Source organism: Lontra canadensis, unplaced genomic scaffold (genome assembly GCF_010015895.1).
Source record: "Lontra canadensis isolate GAN:19392208 unplaced genomic scaffold, GSC_riverotter_1.0 scaffold135, whole genome shotgun sequence".
NCBI classification, from domain to species: Eukaryota; Metazoa; Chordata; class Mammalia; order Carnivora; family Mustelidae; genus Lontra; species Lontra canadensis.
The window spans coordinates 2,076,829-2,095,897 of record NW_022631129.1 but is presented as its reverse complement, the minus strand read 5'-3'; the positions used below and the strand labels follow the sequence as shown (position 1 = coordinate 2,095,897).

The 19,069-nt window shown below is 39.7% G+C and overlaps 1 protein-coding gene across 2 annotated transcripts in view; it reads left to right on the top strand.

Moving 5' to 3' along the window:
• Window positions 1–928: 928 nt before the first annotated feature.
• Window positions 929–19,069, top strand: part of GABRG3 (gamma-aminobutyric acid type A receptor subunit gamma3) — a 614,083-nt gene continuing 595,942 nt past the window's right edge. For both annotated transcript variants that reach the window (XM_032843108.1, XM_032843107.1), the window contains exons 1-2: window positions 929–1,083; window positions 6,354–6,502. In XM_032843108.1, the coding sequence (XP_032698999.1) occupies window positions 1,031–1,083; window positions 6,354–6,502 (202 nt within the window). In that variant the 5' untranslated portion in view covers window positions 929–1,030. The remainder of the gene's footprint in view (window positions 1,084–6,353; window positions 6,503–19,069) is intronic.

The following is a 19,069-nucleotide window of genomic DNA, read 5'->3' as shown; positions in this document are numbered from 1 at the left end:
CTATTATAAATGAAAACACAAATGTAATTTTCAGTCCTTGGGGAATGAAAATACATTGAACGAAGTGCTCTTCCTGGTTCCATCAAACAATGTCTTCTACTTTTTGACTGAGGGTCTTCCTCTCTCTTACCTTTAACTTTTTCACCTATTTATTGGTATGTGTTACAATGGTACATATTAGGAGTGCTTTTCCCTAAATATCCCTAGCAAGTCACTTTTCACCCAGAATCTTAGTAGTTCATAGGAGTTCAGTAGACCTAGCGGGGCATGTGTTTGGAAGGGGCGCTTTCAGCAAACCATCTCACTCCTTTGCCATGGCTACCTAGCTGAAGATGCGCGGGGAAGGACGGGCAACAGGAGGTCAGGGAGCACGAGAGAACCATCACGTCTGCTGATAAATGCTCCCTGCGGGATCCCCAAGCCTCTCCTCCCCCGCTGAGCCCCGCCCCCTTCCCGGCCTCAAACTCTTGAGTCCATTCAAACCTTGCTTTCTTAGCTGCGCGCGATGTCAGGCGTGTAATTGGGGAAACTCCTCCCCGCCGGGACCGCCTCGCCGGCGCTGCCAGACGAACGGCCGCCTAGCTGCCCCCACCTCCGAGCGCGCGGCGACCTCACACCGCGCACAGAGCCCACCGCCGGGGCACTGGCGCTCAGCTCGCGGCGGAGGGGGCAGTGCCTCGGCCGGCCGCGCGGCTGCAGGGCCAGGGACGGCCCGCGCCCACCAGCTCCAGCCACCAGGCTGCGCGGACCCGGCGCCCGAGCGCGGGCGGGGGGCTGCGCGCCGTGGTGGCCGGGTGTCCCGCGTGCGCCCCGCGGAGTCGCGCGCAGACCCGCCGGCCGTCGGGGGCGCGGCGGGCAGCCGGAGCCCACACCTGTCCGGCCGCGGCTGCCGGGAGTCTGTGTGGCGCCGCAGTCCGCGGCACGGGAGGCAGGGAGAGAGCGGAGAGCGGGAGGAGGCGAGGCCCGTGCTTCAGCGGACGCCGCACCCGGCTGGAGGCCCTGGACGCCGCTCCCCAAGCCCCACCACACCATGGCCCCGAAGCTGCTGCTTTTCCTCTGCCTGTTCTCGGGCTTGCACGCGCGGTAAGTGGCGCCGGGGCCCCGCAGCCCCGGGCTCTGGAGGGCGGCTGGGGGCGCTGTCTGCCAGCAAGGAATCCCCGTGCGCCCCGCCGTCGGCTGGGTTGTTGCATAGCCCGCTTGGGCGAGATCAGGAGAAGGGGGGAAGTAGGCCAGCACCTCACCTGTCCTATTGCGCCTGTACATGGCGGTCTGCCTTTCCAGGCTGGGTGGCTGCAGCCTTCCCTGTGACTGCGAATGTGCGGACTCAGATTAATGGGCTTCTCCTGAAGCTTTTAGGATATGGTTGTTTTAAGGGGTTTTGAAAACCACTATCATAAAGAACCGAAGGTGTCTACCTCTTATTTACACCCTTCCTACAAGTGTTCCAGGGGCGCACGCACACACACACACACACACACACACACACACAGGCTGACATTCTATATAATTTACATCATTGTGAAATTTCCCAGGAGCCAGAAGTCAAGATTTCCTAGCTGCCTAGTTTGGATCACACTGGTAAAGAGCATCCAGGCTGGGGGCAGGTGGGAGAGGATTGGAACAAGGGAAGGAACCCTACTTCTCAGAAAGGATCCCCCCCCCCAGCCAGGGCCTGCAAACACACACTGTACACATGCACCCCTTCTAGATGAGCCACTTTTCGCACACAGGAACATATACACACTTACCCCCATAAGGCAAGCTCGTTGAAATTGATAGTAAAGCTTCTGCCTGGTAACTGTAAGATATTATTTTACCCCAAATACCCTTAATCTGCCTTCTAAAACAGGAGCCCACTGATGGGAGCTTAGAGACGCTCCTGGAAGGGATGAAGATGGCTCATGAGGATGGAAGGGCAGTGGAACCAGAAGAGTTAAACCGTGTTGCTGTAAATAAAACTGGATATTCTGGGTTTGGTTCCTTTAATTCTGTCTCCCAGACTAGTTCTTTGGCCCATAGCCTGCAGACTTTGGAAATCAGAACAGCTCCATTACCCCCAACACCCCCATCCCAAGAATCTTGGGATGCCCCTTTCCCCAAAACATTCTTTGTTCATTTCCTGAGTCTGGAAGCCAGAGAGCTAGAGAGCCTTTCTATGGGCAGTTAGCCCTGCAGGTGTCAGCAAGCAACGTCAGGTCTTAGATTTTCATTCATTTGTGAAGAAGGAAGGCACATTAACAAATCTTAGAAGACATAAAGGGACCCCCATTTTCACTCCCCACTTTTGACAGGGGTGTTTGATCCTGAGAAAGAAAACCCCAGTTCTCTCCTCCATACCACTTATCCCTATTAAGAGGTGAGAGTGTGAAAGGCAGACAGTGTGCCAGAGACCGTGTCAGCTGGTGAAACGCAGGCAGCTCTCTCAACCAGGCATAGTACTCCTTGGGTCTTTCAACTCAAGTTTCTTTCTGTCTAAGAAGAGAGCTAGGGAAGCTTATGGAAGTGCACTTTCTGAAGTCAACTCTGCCTGGATATATCTCTGTTTAGAGGCAGAAAGACCAGCAGATAGCACCAGGCATAATGTAGACGTCTGAAATATATAATCTTGATCTGAAGTTGCATCTGCATGACTTTTCTGTTGCTGCCAGCTGGATGAAGTGACCTGCATTTCAGAGTTAGATAATTATAGTTTAGATTTATAGCTACAATGCTACAAGGAAAGCTGCTTATTGTCCTCATTAGTATGTGTGCTTAGTAGGAAGATATCTTAGTATCTAAATGAAGTAGTCAGGTTTCTAAGGATTCCCAAATACATGAACAATTTCTTGAGATTCTTCATCCTTCCTTTTCACCAAAGCAAATGTAATATTAGTATGTTCTGTATCTTGGTTCATTCCCTGGACTTTATAATAGAGGTTACATATCTGTTGCAAAAAAAAAAAAAATCCAAATTTTAAACTAATTGCTTTGCTATATGCCTCTCCTTTGTAAGTGTCTTTGTTCTCTGAATGGGTTTTACAGACATGTAAAGTAATCTGATGTCCAGTGTCCTCTTTCAAAACTATTATTAATGCTGAGAGGTTTTCGTTTGCCCTCTGGAGTGCCTTTCTGGTGTTCAGAGTCCCTGGAAAGGCTCTGACAGTTGTGCTCTGTGGTGATGGCTTGGTAACTCCATGGAGAGAAAAGCACCCTATTCTTGACACCCATGGATAAGCTCATTATGCATTACAACACACTATATCATGCCTGGACCTTGGTGATTCCTTGCAGACACTTAACTGCTTTCTGAGGTTTAGGAGTTCCTTTTAATGTTTAAAAATAATTCAGATTTTGTCTCTCTGTACTTCTAGTTGAAGAGAAGGTGTAAGACCTGAAAATAACATCTGAAGATTGAACAATTCTTTGACAATGACAATACATTGCTGATTTGTCTTTAAGAAAAGCTAATTGCAGTGATGGTATTTAGGATCCAACATTACTGATAACAGAACACTCATAAAGATTATATATAGCCCACCTAGAATTTAGAAAAGCTGATCATTCTAGTTTTATTCATATTCTAGTGGGTCCTCTGAGACAAGATTTGTTTTTCATGAAAGGGAGGATTTTCCTGTGGGGCTGGTGGTCTGACACTTAGCACCGTGAGATTTCTACTTCATTCCCTAAAGTCCTGCAGCAAACTGACAGACGAGGATTGGGAGAAACTCAGTGTCGGTCTCTAAGAGACAAGAGGATCTCTGCCCACACTTTGCCACTGTGTACCCCAACCCAGCCACTGCGCTGCAGGTGCTGGTTTACCTGCTGAAGGGGTGAGAGAGGACCCTGCTGCTTTTCCTTCCTCTTTCCCACTCTCACCTGCCTTGGCCTCTAAAAAGCTTACGCAATTTCAGGAAAACCCTCTGGTCTCCACTAGAGGGAGAATTAGGCTCATTATAATACCTGCGTTTGAAGTAGCTCCAAGTCTTTCTCAAAAACGAAGGCTGTGTGTATACAGAGAACTGATGAAGAGTTAGTGTGCTCAATCTATGTACATATGACCACTGGGGCAGTAGAAAATAACAGGGTATGGAGAGCACAGTCTGGCCTGTGCTGGTGAGCTGTCTTTGGGAGTGGGGGAGGGGACACAGGGAGAGGGATAAGAGAGAAATGTAGGGGAGGGGAAGAGAAGAGGGAAGAGAGAGAAAGAGGCAGAGAGACAGGAGAGAGAGAGGAAAGCACTGTGGTGGAGTTGGAACGTGTCTTGAGAATGTTGTGTATGATTCTGCCAAAGTGATCTGTCCCTCTGTCCATAGTCCCTCCAAATGGTTTTGCCTCAGAATGAATTGCAGTGATTGCTTCCAGCTAACCATGTCCTGTAGAACCTGCTTCAACCTACTTCTTTTTTTCCAAGATGATAAAATTAATATCCCTGACAATATTTCTGATAAAATATTCTACAGTGACATTTTATATTCTGTAGTGTTATTTCTAAAAGTTCAGTTTTACAAATAATGAAATGCAGCATATCACTTCTTGACTGTGTCCCAAAGTTTTTAAGTTCCTATTGATGGTGAATGTTCAGTGCAAATAAAAACTCATAGCATTTTCTAGTTTCTGTGGATAATTTATTTTAACCTTCTAGCCAATAAAATATTCAAGAAATGGAAGTAGAGTTTAAGATAAGCCTAGGAAAAACTTAAATGAATTCAATCTGCTAGACATTCAATCTGCCATATGAGTATATGTAAATCTCATATATATGTATATATTCAAAATAGGACCATACTATGTGACACTGCCCTAGTCTAGGTTAAGGCTAGTTAACACTCATAAATGGAGGGGAGGGAGGTGGGGGAATGGGTGAGCCTGGTGGTAGTAACTGAGGGCACATATTGCATGGAGCACTGGGTGTGGTGCATAAACAATGAATCTTGGAACATGAAAAAAAATTAAAATAAAAAAGAGAAAGAAAAAATACTATAATGTATATAATACATGACATATGCATATACTTACATATTATGTAAAGTCGTGTATACTATTATACTATATATATAATTACATGATTATGATATTATTTATATGATTGTGAGCATTTAAACAAAGTAGAGGAAATTATTTTTTGAAAGTTTTTTCTCTTCCTTTCTTTCATGTTCATTATGGAGAATTTAAGCAAATCCAGAAATTAGTTTAAAGAAACTTGTGTCCCAGAACACAACTGCCCTGGGATGATGTTAACATTTTGGCTCCTGTGTGGGAAGCTAAACGGAAATGAGCTCATACCAAATCAGGACAAATAAACCTCAATACAATTTTCTATTCTAGAATTTGTTCTCTTTGGTGAAGAAAAAAGTCATTAAGGCATTTATATTGACAAAGTATAAGGAAAAAAGCAAAGTTGTTTGTTGTTTTACAAGTTGTTCCCTTAGTAAGTGAAAGTCCACCTGGAAATGCTGCTTTAAGGCAGAAGGAGACTCTCCTTTTTTCAAGCCCAAATGGTTGTGTTGTTGATTTGGCCTCACTCACTGAGAAAACTAGCTTGTCATTTTGAGGCCTCTCTATTCAAGTACTCCTGTCAGTGTGTATCACCCAGGAGAGGCGGTTGTCCTGCTACAGGAGACAAGCTCAGATATGCTCAAGCATTCATTTCAGCCCATTTATTAAGAGTCCAAATGATTAAGACATATTAGAAAGGGTTTTTTTTAATTTTTAATGTCTGTATTAATCTGCTCTGTAGGGAATGAGTCAGTTTTCGTTGTAAGAGGTAAAATTACCAGAGGGTATTCTCCAAACATCATCTTTGTTCCTTGCCACCACATATGAGTGCTAGCCAAGCAGACCACCTCATCATATCCCCATGTATCTAGAATGAAGGTTCCAGTCTCCTTAAGAAGCACAAAAGTTAGACTCAGTTATTTTCAGTGAGTGCGATTCTGCAAAAGCAATTCTCACCTTCAACTAAAATGAGGTCTTGGCAGTAAGGGGTGGAAACAACATCATAAAGTCACCATTTGACAAACATCTGGAAGGTTGAACTTTCAGAGGTTCTCAGGGTGGGACCAAACATGGCTGATTGCTTGCTGTTTGATCTTCTGGCATTGATTTGCTTATCATTTTGCCTATAGCTTACCATAGATGAGGAATCATTTTGTGACATTTAATGAAAACATTATGACATGTTAAGAGCAGTGGCATTCCTCCTATTGGATTCTTTCTAAACAGTGTTTTGTTTTCATTTTAGAGGTAATGCATTGATTGGGCTGTGAGTATTGGGGACTGTCTATTTATGTCAGTGGTGCTTGAATGAGCCAAGCTTAAGACATTTCCTGGCCCCTGCTGCAACTTATACTTCACGCTTTGTGCCATAATTACAGGTCCAGAAAGGTGGAGGAGGATGAATATGAAGATTCATCATCAAACCAAAAGTGGGTCTTGGCTCCAAAATCCCAAGACACTGATGTGACTCTTATTCTCAACAAATTGCTAAGAGAATATGATAAAAAGCTGAGGCCGGATATTGGAAGTGAGTGTTGATGTTTGTTATTCTAATAGAAAATATACTGTGATGATATATTTTTAAGTTTTTTGTTTTGAATAATTACAGATTCACAGGAAGTTGCAAAGATGGTGCAGAGTCACAGAATTTATGAGTGTAGTATGACAGCAAAGCCAGGAAATTGGCATGGGTGCAACGTGTGTGTATGATTTCATGTCATTTTATTGTGTGTGGATTTGGTGGAAGGATCATGGCAATCAAACTACAGAACTGTTTCATCATCATAAAGATGCCCTCCTGCTGCCTCTTCATAGTCTCACCCACCTCCCTCCTCCAAAATTCCTAACCCTTGTCTGCCACTATTTGTTATTTCTATATTTTGGTCATTTTTAGAATGCCACATACATGCAATCGTTCAGTATGTGACCATTTGAGATAGGATTTTCTTCCCTCAGCAATGTGATTTGGAGATCCATTCAAGTTGTGTGTGTTACTAGTAGTTCTTTCTTATAGCTAAGTAATCTTCCATGCCAGGAAGAAACACCTATTGAAAAACATTTTTGTTGCTTCCAGTTTTTGTTTATTACAAATAAAATGACTACATGCATTTGTATTCAGCTTCATGCATGGAAATACAATTTCATTCCCTAGGATGAATGCCCTGGAGTAGTATGATTACTAGGTTGTATGATGAATGTTTAGTTTTTTAAAGAAACTGTCAAACTTTTTTTTTTTTCCAAAGTGTCTGTACCATTTTCTAGTCAAACCGGTAATGTTTGAGAGATCCAGGTTCTCTATCTTCACCAGCAATGAGTATTGTCACTATTTTTTTTTATATTTTACCTGTTCTAATAGGTATAAATCTAATAGGTTGATGCTTCATTGTTGGTTTGATTTGCATTTTCCTGATGATGGTTAATGATATTGAACTTATTTTATGTGCTTATTTGCTAGCAATATATCCTCTTTATTGAAATATCTCTTTATATTAGTTGCCTTTAAAAACTGGATTATTTTGCTTTGTTTATTTTTTTTTCTGTTGAATTACTGAGTCCTTCATATAATCTAGGTAAGATTCCTTTGCCAGATGTAGTTTGCAAATGTTTTTCTCTCAGTATGTAGCTTGTCTTTTCATTCTTTTAACAAGATCTTTCACCAAGGGAAAGTTTTTAATATTGATGAAATTCAATTTATTGATTTTTAAACATTTTTTGGAACATGCTTTTGAAGTAATGACAGAGAACTCTTCATAAAGCCCTAGTTCCTGAAGATCTTCTCCTTTGTTTTCTTCTGAAAGTTTTATAATTTTATGTTTTACATTTAATTCATTTATCTGTCTTTATATAAAATCAGTGTGCGAGGTTTAGAGCTGAGTCCCCCCCCCCCCGCCATTCCCCCTCCCCCCCACCCCCGGCTATGGGTATCTTGTTCCTCTATCACCATTTATTGAAAAGTCTATCTTTTGTTGAATTCCATTTATAACATTTGCCAAAACTCAGCCAGCATAGGCTATTTCTGGATTCTCTATTTTGTTCTATTTATCTATGTGTCTATCACTGTGTCAATACCCACTTTCTTGATTACTATAGTTACATAATGAGTCTTGAAATTGGGTAGATTGATTCAACCTCTTTATTCCTCTTTTTAAAAATTATTTTAACTCTTATAAGCCATTTATTTTCCATTTAAATTTTAGAATTATCTTATCTATATCTAGAAAATCTTTTCTGATAAGTCTCTCTATTTAAGTATCTCTATTCCCAGACTCTATCAGTTTGGGAAAAATGCCATCTGCACTATGTTGAGTATTCAAATCCACAAATGTGATATGTCTTTCCATTTTAGATCTTCTTTAATATCTTGCATCCAGTATTTTATAGTCTTTAGTATACAAGTTCTGAATATATTTTGTTAGATTTACACCTAAGTATTTCATGGTTTTGGAGTGATTATAAGTGGTACTGTATTTTAAAATTTCCTTTTCCCTTGTTCATTGCTAGATATATAGAAATACAGTTAATTTTTGTGTACTGATTTTGTGTTCTTGGACTTGCTGAAACTCACTCACTATTTTAAGCAAGTTTTATGTGTTTGTTTTTTGATACATTCCTTGGGATTTTTCTGTACATGCCATCATGTCATATGGGAAGTTTTATTTCTTGCTTCCCAATTTGTATGACTTTTATTTTATGTTATTGCTTTATTTCACTGACTGGAACTTCCAGTCACCACTGAACAGTACTGGTGTGAATGGACAACTTGCTTTGCTCCAGATCATAGAAGAAGGACATTCGGTCTTTCACTATTAAGTGTAATGTTAGCTGTATTTATGTATATATTTTTTTTTATCAAATTGAGGGAGTTCCCTTTATTTCTGGTTTTCTGAAAGTCATTTTTTTTTCTTTTAATCATGAACAGATGTTGAATTTTGCCAAATACATTTTAGGCATCAATAGATGAGATCATGTGACTTTTTTTTTTTTTTTTGGCCAGTTAATATGGTGGATTAGGTTGAGTGATGTTCAAATATTGAACAAGTCTTCCATCCCTAGAATAAGCCTCACAGTGTTATATGTTTGATAATACTCTTTTTAAAAACCTTTTTTTATATATTGCTGAATTTTACTTGCCAATATTTTGCTAAGGGTGTTTGCCTCTCTATTCATGAGGAATATTGGTCTGTAGGTTTCTGTTTCCTTTTTTTTTTTTTTTTTGACAGTCTTTGTTTGGTTTTGGTATCAGGTAATACTAATTTCACAAGGTAAGTGAGGAAGTACCCTCTTATCTTCTGTTTTCTGGAAAAGATTGTGCAAAATTTTGTGTACAATTCAATATTTCATAAAATTCTCCTGCAATATTCTCTGGATCATGAGATTTCTGGAGTTTTGTCATTACAAATTAATTTCTTTAATAGGTATAAGTCTCTTCAACTTATCAATTTTATGTTAGGTAAGTTGTGATCATTAGTGCTTTTTAAGAAATCCGTCCATTTCTCTTAGGATGTTAATTTATATGTGTAAAATTGTTCAGGGTATTCCTTTATGATCCTCTTAATATCTTTATGGCCTATAATATATCTCCGGCTTCATTTTTGATATTAGTAATTTGTGTCATCTGTCTTTTTTCTTTGTCATCTTGCTAGAGGTTTGTTTGATTTGCCTTTCACAGAACTACCTTTTTGTTTCATTGTTTTTCTCTATTATTTTTCTGTTTTCAGTTTCATTAAACTTCACTTTTATTTTTATTATTTGCTTTTTTCTATTTGCTTTGGGTTTATTTGGAACTTTTTCTTTTTTGAGATAGCACTTATTTTTTGACATGAGACTATTTTCTTTTTTTTTTTTTATTTTTAAATTTATTTTCAGCGTAACAGTATTCATTGTTTTTGCACCACACCCAGTGCTCCATGCAATCCGCACCCTCTCCAAAACCCACCACCTGGTTCCCCCAACCTCCCACCGCCCGCCCGTTCAAAACCTCAGATTGTTTTTCAGAGTCCATAGTCTCACATGGTTCACCTCCCCTTCCAATTTCCCTCAACTCCCTTCTCCTCTCTAACTACCCTTGTCCTCCATGCTATTTGTTATGCTCCACAAATAAGTGAAACCATATGATAATTGACTCTCTCTGCTTGACTTATTTCACTCAGCATAATCTCTTCCAGTCCCGTCCATGTTGCTACAAAAGTTGGGTATTCATCCTTTCTGATGGATGCGTAGTACTTCATAGTGTATATGGACCACATCTTCCTTATCCATTCGTCCGTTGAAGGGCATCTTGGTTCTTTCCACAGTTTGGCGACCGTGGCCATTGCTGCTATAAACATTGGGGTACAGATGGCCCTTCTTTTCACTACATCTGTATCTTTGGGGTAAATACCCAGGAGTGCAATTGCAGGGTCATAGGGAAGCTCTATTTTTAATTTCTTGAGGAATCTCCACACTGTTCTCCAAAGTGGCTGCACCAACTTGCATTCCCACCAACAGAGTAAGAGGGTTCCCCTTTCTCCACATCCCCTCCAACACGTGTTGTTTCCTGTCTTGCTAATTTTGGCCATTTTAAATGGTATAAAGTGATATCTCAATGTAGTTTTAATTTGAATCTCCCTGATGACTGGTGATGATGAACATTTTTTCATGTGTCTGATAGCCATTTGTATGTCTTCATTGGAGAAGTGTCTGTTCATATCTTCTGCCCATTTTTTTATGATTGTCTGTTTTGTGTGTGTTGAGTTTGAGGAGTTCTTTATAGATCCTGGATATCAACCTTTTGTCTGTACTGTCATTTGCAAATATCTTCTCCCATTCCGTGGGTTGCCTCTTTGTTTTCTTGACTGTTTCCTTTGCTGTGCAGAAGCTTTTGATTTTGATGAAGTCCCAAAAGTTCATTTTCACTTTTGTTTCCTTTGCCTTTGGAGACATATCTTGAAAGAAGTTGCTGTGGCTGATATTGAAGAGGTTATTGCCTATCTTCTCCACTAGGATTCTGATGGATTCCTGTCTCACATTGAGGTCTTTTATCCATTTTGAGTTTATCTTTGTGTATGGTGTAAGAGAATGGTCAAGTTTCATTCTTCTGCATATAGCTAGCTGTCCAGTTTTCCCAGCACCATTTATTGAAGAGACTTTGTTCCACTGTATATTTTTTTCCTGTTTTGTCGAAGATTATTTGACCATAGAATTGAGGGTCCATATCTGGGCTCTTTCCTCTGTTCCACTGGTCTATGTGTCTGTTTTTATGCCAGTACCATGCTGTCTTGGTGATCACAGCTTTGTAGTAAAGCTTGAAATCAGGTAACGTGATGCCACCAGTTTTATTTTTGTTTTTCAACATTTCCTTCGTGATTCAGGGTCTCTTCTGATTCCATACAAATTTTTGGATTATTTGCTCCAGCTCTTTGAAAAATACCAGTGGAATTTTGATCAGAATGGCATTAAAAGTATAGATTGCTCTAAGCAATATATAGACATTTTAACAATGTTTATTCTTCCGATCCAAGAGCATGGAATGGTCTTCCATCTTTTTGTGTCTTCTTCAATTTCTTTCATGAGTGTTCTGTAGTTCCTCAAGTACAGATCCTTTACCTCTTTGGTTAGGTTTATTCCCAGGTATCTTATGGTACTTGGTGCTATAGTAAATGGAATTGATTCTCTAATTTCCCTTTCTGTATTTTCATTGTTAGTGTATAAGAAAGCCACTGATTTCTGTACATTGACTTTGTATCGTGCCACGTTGCTGAATTGTTGTATGAGTTCTAGTAGTTTGGGGGTGGAGTCTTTGGGTTTTCCATATAAAAAATCATGTCATCTGCGAAGAGAGAGAGTTTGACTTCTTCATTGCCAATTTGGAGACCTTTTATTTCTCTTTGTTGTCTGATTGCTGTTGCTAGGACTTCTAATACTATGTTGAACAAGAGTGGTGAGAGTGGGCATCCTTGTCATGTTGCTGATCTAAACGGGAAGGCTGCAAGCTTTTTCCCATTGAGGATGATATTTGCTATGGGTCTTTCATAGATAGTTTTATGAAGTTCAGGAATGTTCCCTCTATCCCTATACTTTGAAGTGTTTTAATCAGGAACGGATGCTGGATTTTGTCAAATGCTTTTTCTGCATCAATTGAGAGGACCATGTGGTTCTTCTCTCTTCTCATATTAATTTGTTCTATCACATTGATTGATTTGCGAATGTTGAACCATCTTTGTAGCCCAGGAATGAATCCCATCTGGTCATGGTGGATAATCTTTTTAATGTGCTGTTGGATCCTGTTTGCTAGGATCTTGTTCAGAATCTTAGCATCCATATTCATCAGTGATATTGGTCTGAAATTTTCCTTTTTGGTTAGGGTCTTTGCCTGGTTTGGGGATCAAGGTAATGCTGGCTTCATAGAGAGTCTGGAAATTTTCCTTCTGCTTCAATTTTTTGAACAGCTTCAGGAGAATAGGTGTTATTTCTTCTTTGAAAGTTTGGTAGAATTCCCCAGGGAATCCATCAGGTCCTGGGCTCTTGTTATTTGGGAGGTTTTTGATCACTGCTTCAATCTCGTTACTAGATATCGGTCTATTCAGGTTGTCAATTTCTTCTTAGTTCAATTTTGGGAGTTTATAGTTTTCCAGGAATGCATCCATTTCATCTAGGTTGCTTAGCTTATTGGCAAATAACTGTTGATAATAACTTCTGATGATTGTTTCCACTTCCTTGGTGTTAGTTGTGATCTCTCCCTTTTCATTCATAATTTTATTAATTTGGGCTTTCTCTCTTTTCTTTTGGATTAGTGTGGCCAATGGTTTTTCGATCTTATTGATTCTTTCAAAAAACCAGCTTCTAGTTTCATTGATACGTTCTACTGTATCTCTGGTTTCTACCTCATTGATCTCAGCTCTAATCTTGATTATTTCCCTTCTTATGTGTGGAGTTGGTTTGATTTGTTGTTGATTCTCCAGTTCTTTAAGATGTAGAGACAGCTGGTGTGTTCTGGATTTTTCAATTTCTTTGAGGGAGGCTTGGATGGCTATGTATTTCCCCCTTAGGACCACCTTTGCCGTATCCCATAGGTTTTGGACTGAAGTGTCTTCATTCTGACATGAGACTATTTTCTAATGTAAGCAGTGGTGCTTCAAATTACCCTCTCTGCACTGCTTTAGCTGTTCTCTCACAGATTTGGGTATGTTGAACTTTCATTTTTATTAAGTTCAATGCATTTATTTCCCTTGAGAATTTTTTTCCTTGACTCAGATTATTTAGAAGTATGTTTTTCTTTTCCAGATGTTTGGAAATTTTCCTGTTATCTGTTACTGATTTCTAGTTTGATCCTATTGTAATCAGAGAATATAGTCTATATGAGTTAAATTCATTTGAATTTGTCAGTCTTTGATTTATGACCCAGACTATGGTTTATTTTGGTGAATGTTCCATGGAAACTTGAAAAGAATGTATGTTCTATTTGTTATTGAATGGATTGGATCCTGTTGTTTGATGGTATTATTGCATTCTTCTATATCTTTGCTGATTTTCTGTTTGGTTTTTCTATCAGTTGTTTTGACAAGTTAATAAGAGATAGATTAAAAAGTAGATTCTGATGTAAGACCAAGACAAGAGTGGTGTGTTAGACCAGGAGAGAACTGCATACAGTTATTTGTATGGGCCTGTGCCATATTCATGATGATGATCAGAGACCATGGGGTTGTGGCAGACATATTGTTCATAGGATGAACCCAAGCTTTAGTTTATTTCTTCTCCATGGGCCTCAGTTTCATTTAGAGCCCAGCAGCTTGCCAGCTCACATACTACCCTGTCCACTTTATTCCTGTGTTTTTCCAACTTTGAGGCTCAGGTGTCCAATTTATCAGTAGCAGGACATAGTACTACCTTGGTTCCAGTAGGCATAGAACACCAAAACCCTTGCGGTATAGTGAGCAGAGGGCTTAGAGATGCATATCCTTGGCATTACTGGAGCAGTCAAGTCATCATTACATGATTCTGTTGTCTTTTCCATACAGTAAAGAAAGGGGACCAAATTACTTGTAAACTTCCTTCCAGTTTTAAAATAGTTATTCAGTAAGCAGTACATCTAAATGACCATTTCACAAGGCTCATAAATTTAATTGTCACCACCTTTCCCCCTTCATAATTATATGAAGGGTCTATCTAGTGTAAAGAGTGTGCAACAGTTCTATCTTTATATAGAAAGAGAAGATTGAGAAAATGTTGTCAATTTCTTCATTAATTATCAGACACTGTGCTTGACCTTACAGGAACAATAACTAAGACTTGTTCCCTGCCTTTCTGGGTAAGTTTAGTCCTTTACTTATCTTGTGCTATACTATAGCACTACACTTTCCATCTATGGTATTATTCAGTACCACGTTTTCCTCTGTGGTGGAAAATTGGACATGGTTAGAAAGTGGGTGAGCTCAGCTTCCCACCCAGGGCTCTGAGGATAGCTGAATCATTTAGCCACTGTGCTGGTTGTAGAAAATGTCAGGCACACACACAACAAAACCTCAGAAGGGGATGTACTAAGGCTTTGTCATATACAACAGGCAAGCAGAATTCACGGTACTAGGGGTTTTATTTTTCTACTGTGTACATAAGAATTGTGAATTTTCTGTGAAACAGTGTAATACACACTAAGAAAGAATACTTTTTAAAATGGCAACTCTTCTAAAACCTCATGTCATCAGAAGGGCTCTGTGGTTTTTGAAAGTGATTATAAAACAACTAAATATAAATCCATAAAGCAGGATGCTCCTCTTTTGTTTCATAACTTTAAAGGTCCACCAAGCACTTTGTCATGATCCCTGGGGCAGCAGAGTGACCTGATGAAAGTCTGCAGGATCACTGGTGCATTTTAGGATGCCTCTTCCTCTCTCATTTAAATGCTAAATAATGTCTGAGTGACAGAATCCAGCAACTCACTGATCCTCTGTCAGAATTACTGCCCCAAGGCAACTCTCCTGGTCAAAGATACTGAATTATACACCATTTTCTTTCATGGTTTAGAAGGGCTCTGCTTTAAAGGACAATTTCCTATAAAAACCTGAATTTCTTTTCTTTTTTTATGACTTTTTTCACTTGCAACCTATTTGTTACAACCATTATGCCTCTTCCTCAAGGCACAATCAACCTATATTACATAGCATAGTGCCATACAAGGATTTACCACTAGTTTACTGCAATTACCAGTTTATTTGCTCACTTCTTCTACCCTCTCCCTCCCTCTCTCAGTCAGCCTCTGTTTGCTGTGCTTTCACTCTGTGCCAAGCCCTGGGCCATGGATGTGTGGGGAGGAAAGTAGATGCTTGGGTTTTTCTGAAGGGGAGAGTAGAGGGGAGGGTCCCTGATGACAAGCATGTAGGAGTCTATATTGGGATATTCAGATTCCTACTTTTCAGTAAGGCAAGCCTGTTTAAGGCACTCCTTAGTTTAAATTCCTTGAAAACTCCATTTTAATTCTAGGATAAAATCCAAGCCCTTAGAATGACCTAAAGCAGGAAGCCGCTACCTGGCCCTTGCTTACTTCTCTGCTTTCACTTCCTCACACTCCACATCTCACATGTTATACCCTTTGGGGACACAAAAACCTTCTGCTTTCCTTATTTGGATGCTTGCTTTTACTGTTCTCTCATTCCAGCATGTGGTTCTCTTAACACACTTCTCCCTTTTTTGCACTGAGCTCTTTCCTACGTTTCTTCAAGTCTTGAAGTTACTTCCTGTTGGAAGCCTTCTTCCATGATCTGCCCCCACTCTCACCTCCCTGCCAGGGCGGATCAAGTGTCTTCTCTGAGTTTCTTCTAGCATCACTTTCTCATCTGTACAATAGGAATAGTACATTTTGAAGAACTCTCTTGAAGATAGCATAATGTGGTGCAGCCATGAAATAGCTTCTGCAACATTTTTGTGTACTGTCCACAGTTCTGCATCTGGGAATTGATCTTCTTTCCCCCCACCCCAGGACACAGTTCCCAGTTCCTAACTATAGATGCATCAGGGTACATTGGCATATCCCAACATACGTAGTCCAACTGCATCCACAAAGATCCAACATCAGGAAATAAATAAAATGGCTCATCACTGTTATTGTCCACAATAAATAGATGGAATCGAACAGACTCATTTATGTTGCACAGAAGTAACATATCCACATGTAATTTTCTACGTAATTTTCATAATACAAATTGTGATCATTGTGTTTTAAAAATACTCATTATTTTCCAGCTATTATCACTCTTCAACTATCTTTTAAATTATGGATGTATCTGTTTTAGTTCCCTGTCTTTAACTATCCATCATTCTAAGTAATACTTCAGCTATGTCCTTTACTAGTTCAGGGTTATTCAGGGTATCATTTATCTCAGGAACAGATCTTGTCATGTGAACTCGAAAAGGCCAGAGGAAGATAAACCTTCTAAAAAGAGAATTGTGAAAAGGAAAGGAAATGAACCTGAGTGAATTTCTCTCCCTTCAGGGTTTGAAGAAATTTGAACCAGTCTCCTGAAAATAGAGTATTTCAGAATACAAATTCCCTGACTGTAATCTGGATAGTCTATACCAAATACAGTCAGTACTGGGAAAAATAAAAGGTTATGTGTTGGGTTTTAAAGGTGAATGAACACTGAATACAGGCACAATGCATAGAAATGACTCATGGACCCTTTTAATTAAGGCAGAACATCTGAATAATCTTTTCTTGGCTATGTCCATGACAAGAGGGATTAATTTTTCTATTCCTCTTCTTCAGGCATTTGCCTATCTGGACTTCTTTTCCAGGCTTTTTCTAAAGCTTATTTTCCCAGTTTAGTTAAAATTTCTATTAATGTGGAGTGACGAGCATCCAATATGAGAAGAAGCTGTTTGCATGAGTGAGAAGGTGAGCTTTGCACTGCTGTAACTTGCTGGCAAAAGACGGAGGAACCCCAGACTCCTTCTCAGTGGGGAATACCCCCACTGGATGAGAGGCCACTTGGGCTTCTTTTCTTCACACTTTCCAGAGCTGGACATGGCTACTGGACGCTGATTCAAGAGTACTGAAGTGATAGGACCAATTTCTTGCTAAGAGGAGCTCCTGCCCATTCCAGGGTCACATTCCTAGATGTGGAAGGGGGGAAGGACAATGACTAAGTAGTGGGAATATGACCCCAGATAGTTCAGGAGTTAGTTTTGTGGCAGATAATGTATGTTAAACAACTAAAAGACATACCAAGCGGGCTTTGAAGTATAATTTTTAAACCACACCTTATCATGTTGTTCTTTAATATCTTTCAGTGCAAAATTATGAAGATGACTGAGTAATCTAAGAACTATAAAAAGAGTGCCTAAAGACTGTTGGTCGCAGATGTGATGTCTCTGAGAGGGGCCCTGATTAGCCAGTAGAAAAGCAAAGAAAACCCTCCTGTGTTTCTGGGCTGGTTCCTGGTGTATGTAAATGTGACAACTTCTGCCAGGACCTGCCATAGGACTTTGAGAGTTTAGGCTGGATCACAGAATTTGAGAGAATTTTGAAATGTGTGAAGGACTGTACAAATAATCAAATGTATCAAGATATGATGTATAATGGATATATACAATTGTCCCTCATCCTGATGGTTTTTATGTTTCTAAGAAGAAAATAAGAGACATAAGGTTTTAATCTGAAGGAACGAAATACAAGTATTGAAGGTGGGTGCTTGTATGCCAGAGGAAGAGATTGTTGATTTGTTGATTTTGTTGATTTTGGGGTCGCTAAAGCATAGCAACTTGATGGATCACAATCTAAGTGCCTCAGCTGGGTACTGATTTTCAGATTACATTTCTAACTGTCTATTCCTGTCTTAATGCACATCAGATGACTGTCTCGACTGTACATTTGGGTTAGCTTGGTTAGTCTTCATCTAAAACCACAGCCTACTATCCAGACGGGTGAGTTGTCGTTTCCCAACAATTACTGTATATCCAGAAAATAATTCAAATATATTCACTCCATTCTCAGAACAGATGTAGGAGGAGAGGAAACAGACATTCTTAATTGCTGTGCTCAAAGCAAAAGCTATTACTGTAGACTTAGTTAACTGATTTTCTCACAAAGTTAATTCAAATGCATAGGGAGGTGGAGAACAGATTTTGTGGAGAAATTATACCTGTCATCTCTGTGGGAGAGTAATTAGGCATCCAGAGGATGCTGGGTTAAGACCCATTACCTCAGCTCAACACATGTTGGTAAGTGACCCTTCCCCACGTAATCCCTACCATTTTGGACATTTTTCACACATATACCTTAACATTTAGGATTTCACCATGGCACTCTACCTAAGGCAGAATTCTGCATAAGGCAAGGTTGTATGAGAGCATATGCCTGTAGTTTGGTTCTTTAAAAAATATTTTTTTACTAGGCTATATTTTTCTTGTAGGAGACATATAATGAGATCTCAATGCACAAGTATATTTTTTAACTGTAATTTGGTAAATAACTCTGATCACATGTCCCTAGGAATAATCTAATGACTGGACTTGATTTGAATATGCAATTTAGTTTATAGAATAACAAGTGATCTGTTTCTTATGTTTATTCATTACCACTGCAGGAATTGAGCAAAATAGCTTCATATGGCTTAGAGAAGGTTTGAGTGAGAAAAGAGCTGGACTCAAATAATGGGTTCCTCCACCAGTTGCCAGCAGATTCACTTAGAGATACAACCTCACTGGCCTGTAGGCTTCCATCTCTAAATGGGATAATTAAAACTATGTCCAAATCTTGTTGTAAGAATTGTAGATTATAACACCTGACCCATAGAGAGAGGACAGAATGTGTCATCTGCCTTCCTCCCCACTGTATTCCTAGACCTACACCCGTTTTGGCTACTGTTTCAGCCTGGTTTGTGAGTCGTGAAGTAGAACTCTCAGGCAGCTCCACTATCATAAAAGCTTTGTCTTAGATCGAGATTTCTGTTCAGCTGTTGGCATTTCATCAGTATGTAATTAACATCTTGATCCAAAATATCTTATAGATCCTTTTATAAAGTATTACTGTGCCCATACTGATTAGGTTGTTATCCTACTAATTCACATTTGAGGGACAAATGCAGATGGGATAATCATAGTTTCATAGAATATCATGGTTTGA